The 15,585-nt window shown below is 44.0% G+C and overlaps 1 protein-coding gene across 1 annotated transcript in view; it reads right to left on the bottom strand.

Moving 5' to 3' along the window:
- ARID2 (AT-rich interaction domain 2) overlaps window positions 1-15,585 on the bottom strand; it is a 246,118-nt gene that overhangs the window by 3,096 nt on the left and 227,437 nt on the right. The window contains 4 exon segments of the mRNA XM_038761126.1: window positions 5,192-5,283; window positions 5,365-5,488; window positions 9,536-9,621; window positions 9,710-9,848. Of these exon segments, the coding sequence (XP_038617054.1) occupies window positions 5,192-5,283; window positions 5,365-5,488; window positions 9,536-9,621; window positions 9,710-9,848 (441 nt within the window).

Below are 15,585 nucleotides of genomic sequence, written 5' to 3'. Positions count from 1 at the left end.
AAGAAGTAGTAACCGTTTTCCCAAGTCCCTACACTAGCTTTCTACACTAGGCCTGAAGCGATAGCAGAGCAAAGCACACCAGGTCTGAGGGGGTGATGAGCCCTAGAAGCCTAGTTGTTTGGAATTCAGGTAGTGGAATTGGTGGCCACTGTAACGTTTCAAAATAAAAGAAGTGGAAGTAGAAAAAAATTCAGTCTGTGCTGATTAAGAAATATACCAATCATCTCCATGGGGAAGATACAGTAATTCAGAAATGAGAGTTACTCATCTATAACCTTGGTTCTTCATAGGGATGTGCTCTCTAGAGCACCACTGCAGGGTATGGGGCAAATCCCACAGTGATGATCTGAGAGATCACTTTTCCCTTGGGAGAATCCAGATTTAAACATTCATTACTACCCCATTCTTAATCAATCACAACCTCAGCAACCCAATCTTAAGAAATCCATACGGCATAATTTTCTATGGGTTGGTTCCCCCCGCCCCCCCCCCCCCCCAATTAAGCCTACAGATGACCATACCTGAACTGAAATAACCTAAAGTTGGTTACCTTTTATTTTTCTTAAACATTTCATGCTAAAAACAAGTATGCTTATCTAGCATTTTTAAAGAGAGCAGGATGCAACGAGAGCACAATCAACCCATCGATTAGTATAAACAGAATAACAGATTACACATTGTCGAAACTGATCTCATTTGGGTTTCTTTTTAGCTTCAAGAGGTTGAGAAGCAGTGCGGCTCAGTGGAAAGAGCCCGGGCTTTGGAGTCAGAGGTCGGGGGTTCAAATCCCGGCTCCGCCAATTGTCAGCTGTGTGACTTTGGGCAAGTCACTTAACTTCTCTGTGCCTCAGTTACCTCATCTGTAAAATGGGGATTAAGACTGTGAGCCCCACGAGGGACAACCTGATCACCTTGTAACCTCCCCAGCACTTAGAACAGTGCTTTGCTCATAGTAAGTGCTTAATAAATGCCATCATTATTATTAAGAGGTCAATCTGAACCACGGATACGCATGGTGGGATGACTCCTGCCTTCTAAGAAGGGGAAAATGAGATGCAATAAAGTGGCCAGGCTCTGCTGCTATCGCTTCCTGCTTAAACCAATCAATCGATCAATTACTGAGCACTTTTTGTGGGCAGAGCACTGTACTAAGCCCTTGGAGAGTATAATACAATAGAGTTGGTAGACACATTCCCTGCCCACAAGGAGCTTACAGTGTTAAATGTACGGTCCCTATGCTGACTGTAAAAACGGAGGGCACCAGAGAAAAAAGCCATTGGGTGCAAGGTCGTCCTATATCTGGCGATCTGTCAGTTGGGGATTAAGACTGTGAGCTCCAAATGGGGCATGGGCTGAGTCCAACCTGATTATCTTATATCTACCCCAGTGCTCAGTACAGTGCCTGGCAATTAGTAAGACCTTAACAAATAACTCATTAAAAAAACATTATTAGGATGACGTTAGCAGCTCATCCACTGTCCTCTGAGTCATATACGGTAACTGTGCTCCTGGACTCTGGGAATTCTGTTTCAGCAGAGAAGTGGTGGTGACTACAGAAAAGATTTTCTCCCTTCATCATCATCAATTGTATTTATTGAGCGCTTACTGTGTGCAGAGCACTGTACTAAGCGCTTGGGAAGTACAAATTGGCAACATAATTGGCTTCAATAACTTGGGGGGCGTGGGGGAGGGCACAATGTTGCAGCCATGGAATGAAACGGGGAGGAAAGAGTGAGGATGAACTTGCGTATGTTCTCTAATATAAATCACCTTCTGTATACATCGAGTCAGGCTTAATAAAAAAACAACAATTATCTTAGTCCCGGAATATCCAAATCTGTTTTAAAAATCCACAGATAATCAACTGGCCGACTGTCAATCCCATCGAAGGAGAAGCCGGATACACTGATCAAGATTTGTTGGAACCCAAGCCACTGCAGAGATTCTTTCGTATTGCTCGTAGCACACTTGAGGAAGCCAGAAGAAATTCTGGGGGAGTTTTAGCTTGGAGCAATTTACTGAGAAGTGACACATCCACCACCACTCCTTTTCAATAGATCTAATCTCCTTGGTCCAGTGGCGCTCAATCTGAATGGACAGACGGGAGAAATAACTAAAAGAATTATAGCCGTAGGTTTGATGACTGGAAACATGGTTTCAAATAATGTCAAGGTCACACTTTTTTTTCCTTTAGTCCCAAGAATCCATAGGTTTCTGTACTAAAGCCTTGGACAGAAACCTGCTCAACCTATTTTTAACTAGAAGTTGAATAATAGATTTTGATACTGAGGACCCAGCGCTTAGAACAGTGCTTTGCACATGGTAAGCACTTAACAAATGGCATTATTATTATTATTATTATTATTATAAGAGAGCCCCCTCTTTCTTCTCCTAGTGAGCCAGCTTGACTGGTGAGGAGGTAGAATCAATTGTCTGCTAATAATTTCAGAGTTGAACTCTACATTCCAGCTGTGGAATTGAAGGTTTTCTGCTCATTTGCAAAATGCTGAGTTTCCTGTTGCTTGGCCAAGCTAAGAATTGGAGGGTTTTTGCGAATCTAATATGTCACTGCACTAGTTACGTTACATTTTAGGATGTAAATGGCTGCAAGTGAACCTTGAAGCTTTAGATGATAAAAAAAAGCCCATCTCGATCACCTTTTCTTTTGCCTTAACAAGCTTTGCCTTGAGATGAAAAGAGGTATTCTGCCTTCATTCAAAACATGTACTCAAATATTCAAACAGCTGTTCTTCCTCCCACTTAGACTCAGTTGAACCCTATTCATTCATTCTTTCAATCATATTTATTGAGCGCTTACTGTGTGCAGAGCACTGTACTAAGCACTTGGGAAGTCCAAGTTGGCAACATATAGAGACGGTCCCTACCCAACAGTGGGCGCACAGTCTAGAAGGGGGAGACAGAGAACAAAATCAATCAATCAATCAATCAATCGTATTTATTGAGCGCTTACTATGTGCAGAGCACTGTACTAAGCGCTTGGGAAGTACAAATTGGCATCACATAGAGACAGTCCCTACCCAACAGTGGGCTCACAGTCTAAAAGGGGGAGACAGAGAACAGAACCAAACATACCAACAAAATAAAATAAGTAGGATAGAAATGTACAAGTAAAATAAATAAATAAATAAATAAATAGAGTAATAAATATGTACAACCATATATACATATATACAGGTGCTGTGGGGAAGGGAAGGAGGTAAGACGGGGGGATGGAGAGGGGGACGAGGGGAAGAGGAAAGAAGGGGCTCAGTCTGGGAAGGCCTCCTGGAGGAGGTGAGCTCTCAGCAGGGCCTTGAAGGGAGGAAGAGAGCTAGCTTGGTGGATGTGTGGCGGGAGGGCATTCCAGGCCAGGGGGAGGACGTGGGCCGGGGGTCGATGGCGGGACAGGCGAGAGCGAGGTACGGTGAGGAGATTAGTGGTGGAGGAGCGGAGGGGGCGGGCTGGGCAGTAGAAGGAGAGAAGGGAGGTGAGGTAGGAGGGGGCGAGGGGATGGACAGCCTTGAAGCCCAGGGTGAGGAGTTTCTGCCTGATGCGCAGATTGATCGGTAGCCATTGGAGGTTTTTGAGGAGGGGAGTAATATGTCCAGAGCGTTTCTGGACAAAGATAATCCAGGCAGCAGCATGAAGTATGGATTGAAGTGGAGAGAGACACGAGGATGGGAGATCAGAGAGAAGGCTAGTGCAGTAGTCCAGACGGGATAGGATGAGAGCTTGAATGAGCAGGGTAGCAGTTTGGATGGAGAGGAAAGGGCGGATCTTGGCAATGTTGCGGAGCTGAGACCGGCAGGTTTTGGTGACGGCTTGGATGTGAGGGGTGAATGAGAGAGCGGAGTCGAGGATGACACCAAGGTTGCGGGCTTGTGAGACAGGAAGGATGGTAGTGCCGTCAACAGAGATGGGAAAGTCAGGGAGGGGACAAGGTTTGGGAGGGAAGACAAGGAGCTCAGTCTTCGACATGTTGAGCTTTACGTGGCGGGCGGACATCCAGATGGAGATGTCCTGAAGGCAGGAGGAGATGCGAGCCTGGAGGGAGGGGGAGAGAGCAGGGGCAGAGATGTAGATCTGGGTGTCATCAGCGTAGAGATGATAGTTGAAGCCGTGGGAGCGAATGAGGTCACCAAGGGAGTGAGTGTATATTGAGAACAGAAGGGGACCAAGCACTGAACCTTGGGGAACCCCCACCGTAAGAGGATGGGAGGGGGAGGAGGAGCCTGCAAAAGAGACTGAGAAAGAACGACCGGAGAGATAAGAGGAGAACCAGGAGAGGACGGAGTCTGTGAAGCCAAGGTCAGATAACGTGTGGAGGAGAAGGGGGTGGTCCACAGTGTCAAAGGCAGCTGAGAGGTCGAGGAGGATTAGGACAGAGTATGAGCCGTTGGATTTGGCAAGCAGGAGGTCATTGGTGACCTTTGAGAGCGCAGTTTCCGTGGAATGAAGGGGACGGAAGCCAGACTGGAGGGGGTCGAGGAGAGAGTTGAAACATATTAACAGAAAAAAGGAAAATAAATAGAATAAACCCTATGTGGAACAGGGACCGTGGCCAACCTGATCAATCAATCGTATTTATTGAACGCTTACTGTGTGCAGAGCACTGTACTAAGCGCTTGGGAAGTCCAAGTTGGCAACATATAAAGACGGTCCCTACCCAACAGTGGGCTCACAGTCTAGAAGGGGGAGACAGAGAACAAAACCAAACATATTAACAAAATAAAATAAATAGAATAGATACGCACAAGTAAAATAAATAAATAAATAAAGTAATAAATACGTACAAACATATATACAGGTGATCCTATATCTGCCCCAAAGCTTACGACAGTGCTTGGCACATAGTAAGCACTCAACAAATACGATCGTTATTTATTAGAGAAAACAAATTTACTATGTCTAGCTGCCAGTAAGTCACTCCTTTTTGATGGCACGCAGTCTTACTCAAATAACATCTCCTACGGTAAGCTTGTTGTGGGCCAGGAATGTGACAGTTTATTGTTGTACTATACACTCCCAAGCACTTAATACAGTACTCTGCACAAAGTAAGCACTCAAATACGACTGACTTTTCAAAACCAATACGAAGAAACCCCCTTGCAAGCAAACACATCCCCAGATCGCTCCACGAGAAAAAAAAGCACCTTTTTCATTAGCTATTGTGTATCTGCTGATTACTCACCTGCGACCACATTCGGAATATTTACCAATATTTTTTAATATTAAGGCAGCTGTTAGTCGGATGTGTTTAGTTATTGGTCCCTCTTTTTCATCCTTAGAAAGAGAGAGGAAAAAGGTCATCACTCTGATCAAACACCGCTCGCTCCTGAAAAATGACATCCCGGTTGTACTTACTGTGAAATCTCTGAAGACAAGATTTCTTGATCCCCGTCTTAGTGCCATGAGGGCAGCACTGGGATGGTTCACAATGGCCTTTTGTGCTCTGGGAGCTGAGGCTGTGCTCCCTGCAGCTGGCTGCCTAAATTCATTGGGAGGGGGAGAAAAAGGTTGAAAAGGACACTGCAAACGGAAGGATGGAGAACGATTCAAAAAGCAACCTCTCCCGGAGTTACTTTGAACCTTATGCAACGGTTAGGAACGGAGCCAGTTCAGGCTAGCGGTCACGATAGCGCCCTGGAAGCTAAGATAAAGCTTGGCGCTCGGCATCCCGGTTATAGACTGGCGTCAAGTGCTACGCTGAGCGCTAAAATCAGTTGTCTTTGCGATGGATGTGTTGCGAACAGACATGAGATGAAAATGACTGGACCTTAATAGCAACTGGTGGGCAACCTCTGGAGCAAGCACCACCGAACCACCACATCCAGAACACAGTTGCGACAATGGCAAGAAAATGAAAATGGAAAGCTACGAATCGATCATCTGCTTGCTCTTGAAAATGAACTACATCCAAATGTTTCAGAAAATGATATCTTAGCCCAAAGAATTGTTTTTTTTTAGTGCGAATGTCAATTTCAGGGAAAAGATACACAAATCTAAATATGCTTCTCTCCAGATGATCACTACAGAGACCGGGGGTGGGTAGCGAATAGACCATTTGGCAGACACTTGCTTATTAAGGTTTTCAACCCGTCCTGTATGTTGCATCAATTCCTCTAGATATTTTCAGCAAAGTTATGTTGTCCCTTTAATTTCACCTAGCAGATTCAGGTCGTATGGGGTCTACCGCAGCATGGCCCTGGGACCTGGGTTCTAATCCCTGCTCTGCCACGAATCTACTGGGTGACCTTGGGCAAGCCATGTCATTTCTCTGTGCCTCAGTTTCCTCAACTGTAAAATGGGGATTAAGACTGTGAGCCCTACGTGGGACAGGGACTGTGTCCAACCTGATTAGCTTGTATCTCCCCCAGTCCTTATTACAGTGCCTGGCATGTAATGAGTGCTTAACAAATACTACAATTATTACTATTCTTATTACGGTACCTAGCACATTGTAAACGCTTAACAAATGCCACAAAATCAAAATTAAAGCTGGCTGAAATAGGCTATCGCAAATCTTGAGGGACCGGACATCATATGTAAAATACTGGGAATTACTCATTTTTAACTAGAACCTACAAAAAGCTGTCGCGCGACTCAACCACTGCGGGTTTGGCATTACGTGCTGACGAACCTTGACTCATAACCGAAGATTTCTTTAAATATCAGCCTTGCTTTTCGGGTTTTAAATGCGTCCACTGAGGTAGACACCTTCCCGGCACCGCAATGAGCTTATGGCCTTTGGGCCTCCGATCGGATCCGGAGCTTTGCCTGAGGAGACGCGTGGAGCCTGGGCAGGGAGGGCTACGGCCGGAGTCATGGGGCGCAGCGGGAAAGTAGGGGCCGGGAGTGTGTGGAGGGAGATAATAATGATGGCATTTCTTAAGCGCTTACTACGTGCAAAGCACTGTTCTAAGCGCTGGGGAGGTTATGAGGTGCTCACCTCCTCCAGGAGGCCTTCCCAGACTGAGCCCCTTCCTTCCTCTCCCCCTCCCCATCCCCCTCATCTTACCTCCTTCCCTTCCCCACAGCACCTGTATATATGTTTGAACATATTTATTACTCTATTTTACTTGTACATATCTATTCTATTTATTTCATTTTGTTAGTATGTTTGGTTTTGTTCTCTGTCTCCCCTTTTAGACTGTGAGCCCACTGTTGGGTAGGGATTGTCTTTATATGTTGCCAACTTGTACTTCCCAAGTGCTTAGTACAGTGCTCTGCACACAGGAAGCGCTCAATAAATACGATTGATTGACTGATTGATTTGCAGGAGCGTGGCTTCCAGAGGCTGACACCCTCTCTCCCCCTGGACCTACTCCTCGCCTTGGACGGACGGAGGCAAGGTGACGCCGAGGCTGTGGCCACTGAGCCTAAGCCTTGGATCCGGACCAGCTGCCAGGCCATCTGGGCTGGTCGTGAGGTGGGCCGGCCCCTCCTGGTCCCACAGAGCCCGGGACTTGTATGAGCTCATGGGCAGGGAATATATCTCTTATATTGTTATACTGTGCACACAGTAAGCGCTCAGTAAATGCAACTGACTTCCAAGTGCTTTAGTGCAGTATTCTGCACATAGTAAGTGCTCAAGAAATACCACCTCCAGGAGGACCCTTTTACATGCTTGGGCCTGCTTCCCTTCCCCTAAAGGACTTGGGTGGGGGGTCTTCAAAAAGGCCCTGCAAGTGAGTATTACTATTATATTGGTATTATAGAGAAGAAGCGTGGCTCAGTGGAAAATCAATCAATCAATCGTATTTACTGAGCGCTTACTGTGTGCAGAGCACTGTACTAAGCACTTGGGAAGTACAAGTAGGCAACATATAGAGACAGTCCCTACCCAACGGTGGGCTCACAGTCTAAAAGGAGCCCGGAAAAGAGCCTGGGCTTTGGAGTCAGAGGTCACTTTGTTAGTATGTTTGGTTTTGTTCTCTGTCTCCCCCTTTTAGACTGTGAGCCCAATGCTGGGTAGGGACTGTCTCTATATGTTGCCAATCTGTACTTCCCAAGCACTTAGTACAGTGCTCTGCACATAGTAAGCGCTCAATAAATACGATTGATGATGATGATGGGTTCAAATCCCGGCTCCGCCACTTGTCAGCTGTGTGACTTTGGGCAAGTCACTTAACTTCTCTGTGCCTCAGTTCCCTCACCTGCAAAATGGGGATGAAGACTGTGAGCCCCCTGTGGGCTTGTAACCTTGTAACCTCCCCAGCGCTCAGAACGGTGCTTTGCACATAGTAAGCGCTGAATAAATGCCATCATTATTATTATTATTAGGGGAGGCCTTGCCCTTGGGTGTAAGGGAGAAACCACATAGTTAGATCTTCACACTCCATCTGCAGAAGTGCCCTTCTCTGCTCCCTTCCGTGCAGGAAGTAGAGCTGGGCTCTAGAGCACTAGGGAAGGGAAGGAATGCAGGACAGCTTTCATTTTCAAGGTCTCAGTGCCCTTTGCAAACTACCCAGGTAGCAACCCCATCGCTTGCTATCACCTTGGTACGGCCCTCTGCCCAAGTAAACACTCAATGGAGAGCAATGAGTGAACTGGCCCAATGTATCCCAAGAAACTCCCTCTCCCCCTTGAATATTCTCAGATCTCAGGTTGAAATAAGATATCTATCCTTACTCTCTCCACGGCAGTGGGGTGAGAACAAGCCATCTGCAATTTCACAGCCCAGGGGCAGGGGGGATTACGGTTATGGCAGCTGTGACTACTGGATTCTGAACAGCCTCGCCTGGGTGGGAAGGAGCATGAAACACCTCCCTTAGCCGCAATCAATTAACGGCATTTATTCATCATCCACTGTGTGTAATATTCTGTCATCCCTAAGGTGTTTATTCTTGTTCCTCTCACGTTGTTTTTCTGTTTCTCACTGTCTCGCCCATTCTTACGTGCCTGGTGTCCACCCTTTCCCCCTTGTTCTTAGCACTGTCAGAGCCTGGGGCTGGGGACTGTGTCTAATTCTGTGTGCAGATCTAAGTGCTTAGTACAGTGCTCTGCACACAGTAAAGCGCTCAATAACTACAATTGATTGATTAATTAATTCTTGCCTTTACATTTTTCCCCAGGGGCTAATGCAGTGCTCTGCATATAGGAGATGCTTACTACATTCAGTGATAAATACTAGAAGTCAGCAAGACCAGAGGACCAACCCCAGGAGGCCGGAGGGGAAGGAAATGGAGCCAAAATCCAGGATCCATTTTTGGTCCCTCCTTGGCTCCCCGGGCCAGGGAGGGACTTTTAAGGTTGACTGCCCTGCTTCCGAAGCTCTGCGGGTGGAGTTTATGGCTTGAGGAGTGTTGCCAATCCCAAGGGCACCTCTGGCACCTCTACCAGAATCCTCCCACATGCCACATAAGCTTCTACTGCTCACCATTCCCTCCTCCTTTCCTCATAGCTAGACTCGCATCTGAAAAGTCAATGAAAAAAGCACCATTCCCAGTGATTTTCCTACAAAGTGGCTTCTGAACTCAGTCCTCGTGTCTTGCTGTAATTTAAACCATGGGTACTAAAACTCAAGATTTCTTACTTGTTGGAAGGTTTCTGATTTCCTGTTTGTCCTGGTTCATCTTGTTTTAATCCGGCCAGCAAGGCATCTCTCGAGCAATGCTTATCCTTCAATGACAGGTAGAGAAAAATATACATGAAGTCTTCGATGAAACCAAATGGTTTTGTTGTTCCAAAAATACCACGAAGTCTATACCTGTAAGTGGGTAATGAAGGAAAACCTCTGGCGCTGAAAAGGCTCACAACCTTCCCACAAACACTGCCCTGGATATACATCTTTTCCTCCATGTTCAGTTGCCGCATGGTAAAAGACTTGCGAAGGTGTTTGAAACCATCTAAAAGGTAAAAATATATACATATATATAAGCTATAAACACTTTAGTTCATTCTTGTTTGAGCAAAATGACTCCAACAGCATCAAAGACACCTTTGCATTTATATACCGTTAATGAAAACACAAGGCAGATTTTTTTCTAAATCAAAATTTCGGACTTGTAGCCTCAAAGGAAAGCAAAATGGCACTGAAAAAACGATAATAACTTTTTCTGCATTTAGATTGTGTCACCTATACATTTCATACTTCAAATCATTTGAGATGGTTAACAAATTTCAGTGTTTTTTCCTGACATCAGGCCTTCCAAGCTACTTGATGATGGCATTTATTAAGTGCTTACTATGTGCAAAGCACTGTTCTAAGCGCTGGGGGGATACAAGGTGATGAGGTTGTCCCACGTGGGGCTCACAGTCTTCATCCCCATTTTACAAATGAGGGAACTGAGGCACAGAGAAGTGAAGTGACCTGCCCAAAGTCACACAGCTGACAAGTGGCGGAGCCAGGATTTGAACCCCTGACCTCTGACTCCAAAGCCCGGGCTCTTTTCCACTAAGCCACGCTGCTTCTCTTGACTATTTTGAATATACTTGAATAGTTTAGGCAACTGTATTTGCTAATTATAAGCGGATCATTACAGCTCTACCTTCATCACATACTCATCTCTCTTTCAGTCTGAAAAAGAGTGACACAAACTCCTCGGAACTGAAGGAACAGTAACACAAACAAGCTGATGTAACGCATTTTTTATACATCAAGGTCTATTATCACTCAATTCTGCCCGACCCTGTGTTTTGGACAGAACAACACAGCCGATTTAGGGAACATTCTTCCAGCGACAGGTGTCCGTTGGGATATAGTGCAACAGGGTGTCCAAAAAACGGCTTTCCCATGCGCTTGGGGTTGGTCCCAAGGTGTGCTTACACAAGCCTACCCACAGCCCAAATTTAAACCACTCTACACTGAACTTTGTTTCCCTGACACGGTTCCAAATTCAGTCAAAATGTCGTGCAGATCCAAACACTGTATGCTGCGTCTCTTCACTGCTCAGATCACTTGACTTGAGGCATTCAGAAGGAGCTGCCTTTTTGTGATGGAGGGACACGGGGAGGAAGGTCTAGGCCACAGAACTGAGGTACCACACCCAGACCTCGGGTGAGATCAGGGACCGTGTCAGGAGGGAGCTTCTGCCACAGAGCTCCTCTTTGATCCCACTTCTTTGACTGGCTCCTTCTTCTGACCCAGGGTGAGCCAGGAAACCGGCTCAGAGTTGGGTGGAGACAGTATTCCTTTGGAAAAACCTAACCGACCAACTTATCCAGCGCTGGGGTCCAAAGCCAAAAGTCTCATGGGAGTGTCTGAATGGTTTGGTGATTGATTATTCAAATATATTTAAGGATACAGGAAAACCTAACCTCAGACAATTGTTTCGAACAGTGCCTGACGCAGAGCAAACCCTTTCCCAAATATAATGATGATGACGATAGTGGCAGATAGACCGGTATGGCACACTGCTACCGGGAAAGGTGTGGCATGGCAGAAGTTCCATAAGGATCACGAAACGAGGAAGCAAAAGTCAAAGGAACATCAGGTGTTACAAGCAACATACATTTTACAAGTAAAATAGAGTAATAAATATGTATATATGTTTGTACATACTGATTACTCTATTTATTTATTTATTTTACTTGTACCTATCTATTCTATTTATTTTATTTTGTTAGTATGTTTGGTTTTGTTCTCTGTCTCCCCCTTCTAGACTGTGAGCCCACTGTTGGGTAGGGACTGTCTCTATATGTTGCCGGCTTGTACTTCCCAAGTGCTTAGTACAGTGCTCTGCACACAGTAAGCGCTCAATAAATACGATTGATTGATTGATTGATTGATTGATTTACAACTTCAACAGGCTGCCTTTGTACGTGCACAATCTGCCCAGGACTCTGGGCTTAGCCCTTTTTGTCACGCAGGCACCCATGGGTGAATTTCACCACCAGTGATGTCCTCCCTATGTTCGAAGGATAGCTCGATATTTCACCTAACAGATTAGCTCTATATTTAAAATAAAATTCTAGCCAGAAATCTTTGAACAGAAAAGGGATAGGGGAATGATATTCAAGTGACTCTGTTACAACTGTCAATTAAACCCGTTAATACTCTAACCAATGGCCAGCATTTATCCAAAATATCGAGGCACACCCTGGTGAAACATTTTCAACAGGCGGCACTAGCCTAGATAATATTAAATGCTGCTCAGATTTTTAGAAATTTCAGGAAAGAGCACTCCACGCTGCACTGGAACTATCTGGTGTTTTTGTATTTTCGGTTTTTAATACTCATGAGTGGCAACAATGGTTCTCAAACTTGTAACTAATCAGGCCAATTGATTTTTAGAGTATTCCATTAACAATGCCAATATTCTCAGATACATTTCAAATGAACTTGAGAGTGTAAACCTTGTTAACAAAACGATAAATGATGGGTCAATGGCCTTATCGAACCACCTTCTGATCTCATCCCTTAGGATTATAACAATAATAATAATGATGGTATGTTAAGCGCTTACTATGTGCCAAGCACTGTTCTCAGCACTGGGGGAGATACAAGACAATCAGGTTGTCCCACAGGGGGCTCACAGTCTCAATCCCCATTTTACAGATAAGGTAACTGAGGCCCATAGAAGTTAACTGACTTGTCCAAGGTCACAGAGCAGACAAATGGCGGAGCCGGAATTAGAACCCACAACCTCTTACTCCCAAGCCCGTGCTCTTTCCACTCAGCCACGCTGCTTCCAGCTTATAGATTCTAGATTATAGCTGGTCTTAACCAATAAAGAGTATTTTGTAACAAAAATTATTTGTTCCAACCTACGTTAATATATCACTTCATAATTTTTTCTTCCATAGAAACAACGTTCAGATTTCTTTAGGCAATTAATTGGAATACCAATGGTGTTTATAGCCTCATTCAAGTGCAGGGGAGAAATTTAAGGTGCATTTGAAATGGGTGCGTTAAAGCCCTTGGGTTTTGTCACAGAGCTCAATCTGCAGGATGTTGTAAGTACGTTCGTGGCATGCAAACTACCATTTTCTTTAATTAAAAAAAAACCTCCTGTGAAACTTTACTTGATCCCCATAAACTACCAAAGGGGCATTTCACAAGACATATGTGTTCACAAGACATAACATCTGACTTCAGAGGCCACCGGTCTCTACATTTTCTACATGAAAATCAAAATACAGAAAAACAGGAATTTTTTTAAAACTCTGAAATCAAATTAAATAGAAAAATATGACTGTACTGCGTTGTTAATGCAGATCCTAATTAACGATATTTTTGCATCACCAACACTAACCACTCTAAATTCTTCATAACAAGCAACAAAGTTTGTGCTGATTAGCCACAGAAAAAGGTCGTGGTCAGTACTTCTTATAATTGCACAATAATAATAATTGTATTTAATCACCTTCAAGTATATCAAATATTTAAACTTTAAAAATTTGCAGTGATTTTTCAGGAACATAGACACTAAACCTCTAATTCTCCTGTCCTTCCCCAGACCAATAAGTAATTTCCTCCAACACATGCCTTCCATCAATTATTCTTCATCCATAAATACTTCCCACCCACACCCACACACAAAAAACCCCAAAAAACCAGCAAATCAAGAACCTCTTCTATGATTGTTGTTTGATCATTACTGTTTGATCATTGCTGTTTGATCATTCTCCCCCTTTTTAGACTTTGAGCCCGCTGTTGGGTAGGGACTGTCTCTATATGTTGCCAACTTGTACTTTCCAAGTGTTTAGTACAGTGCTCTGCACACAGTAAGCGCTCAATAAATACGATTGATTGATTGATTGATTGATTATAATGTTAACTAGGCCTTTCCCCAAATAAATTACACTTTTGGCTCCTTCTATTTGAGCTACTCTCCTACGTCCATTGCTTTGCGCCCCCCAGTAAAGGTCCTTGATTTCTCTCTCTCCCTTAGTAGTTTTGGCCTTAAATACCCCTTTGTGCACTTTGGAAATGTTGACTAAGATTATTCTAACCAAAATTCATTCATCTGTGAAATTTTAAAAAATTTAGTGCAGTAAATTGCACCAATGAAACTAAAGGTCCTGACGATACTTACACTACAATCTACAGACTGCAAGTTCCTTGAGGGCAGAAACCATGTCTTATTCTCCAAAGTGCTAAATGAAGTTCTTGGTCAGAGGGCCCGGGTTCTAATTCTGACTCCGCCGCTTGTCTGTTGTGTAACTTTGGGCAAGTCACTTAACTTCTCTGTGCCTCAATTCCCTCATCTGCACAATGGAGATTTAATAATACCTTTTCTCCCTCCTACTTACACTCTGAGTCCCATTTGGGTCCTATCTTATCTCCCTAGCGTGCTTAGTACAGTGCTTGACACATAGTAAGCACTGAACAAATACCACTATTTAAAAAAAAATACTGAGTGATTAATTGAATCGAAGGGTATGTATTACATATCCATACAAGCATGGTACTGGGCTAAGTTCCAATAATAATTATAATAATGGTATTTGTTAAGTGCTTACTAAGTTCTGGGCACTGTTCTGGGGCAGATACAAGACTACTGGGTCAGATACAGTCCCTGTCCCACATGGGGCTCATATTCTAAAACAGGAGGGCCAAGAGGAGAACTGAGGCACAGAAGGTAAGCGCCTTGCCAAGGTCACATAGCAGAAGAATGGCAGAGCCGGAATTAGAACCCAGGTCCTTCTGAATCCCAGGCCTATGCTCTATCCACTAGACCACACTGCTTCTCTGAAAACAAACAGTCTCTGCCCACTGTGAGTTTCTAATTTAAAAGTTTATACTACCCAATCTATCCAATGTGGAACAGAATCACCCAAAACAGTCTGTGATCCACGTCACCATTGTCAACCAGGACAACCTTCATAATAAACCCAACCGAGATGATGAATCTAAATATTTCTCCATTCCCCACATACCTTGCTTTGTAAATACACAAATTTACACAACTAGGCAGAACACTTAAACAGTGCACATGCAAAAATCTAAAAATCACCTTGTAGTAGGAGTGAACTTTCTTTTTTGTGGAACAGGAACTAGAATAATTCAGTTTGACCTTGTAGTTCTTGAACTCTAAACATTCATACACAGTACTTCTAGAGCATAAAATGTATCCTCGGGGGAGGAGGGGGAGAGAATGCATGATTTCATATTAAAAATAGGGATTTGATAACAAGCTGCTAAAATCAGTAAGAAAAAAAGCCTACACCCCTAAATATTGGGGGCATGCAACAAGACACTGATGAGCAATTGACCTGCTTTCAGATTAACTCTAGGATTAAAAATCTAAACTGGAGGCAATTCAGGGCACCAATTTAGGTTTCAAAATATAAAAAAAAAATTAGCAACAACAACAACAAAACAAACGCCACCCCGCCTCACAATAATTCTGACTGCCTTTTAATCAACACTTTTCTAAGGCCATTGAAATTCATAACAAAATACTGTCTTTGTTCACCTTAGTTATTTTGCTATAGAATAAAGTTCTGATTGCCTCTAATCTTCAGGATGACTTGGGAAATGCTTTCTTTACAATCTAGATAGACGTAAGTGGCCTCCAGCACATAAATCCCCCATCTCGTTCTCTCCTTCAACTCCTACCCGGTGCCTGGTTGGGGATTGCTGTGACATGCTAGGAACACGCATGAAGGTTAAAAAAAGACTTTCTGAGAAGGACTGGA

The sequence above is a fragment of the Tachyglossus aculeatus genome, chromosome 2 (assembly GCF_015852505.1).
Source record: "Tachyglossus aculeatus isolate mTacAcu1 chromosome 2, mTacAcu1.pri, whole genome shotgun sequence".
Lineage (NCBI taxonomy): Eukaryota > Metazoa > Chordata > Mammalia > Monotremata > Tachyglossidae > Tachyglossus > Tachyglossus aculeatus.
The sequence above is the reverse complement of the archived record's forward strand: the minus strand, read 5'-3'. Positions and strand labels throughout refer to the sequence as shown.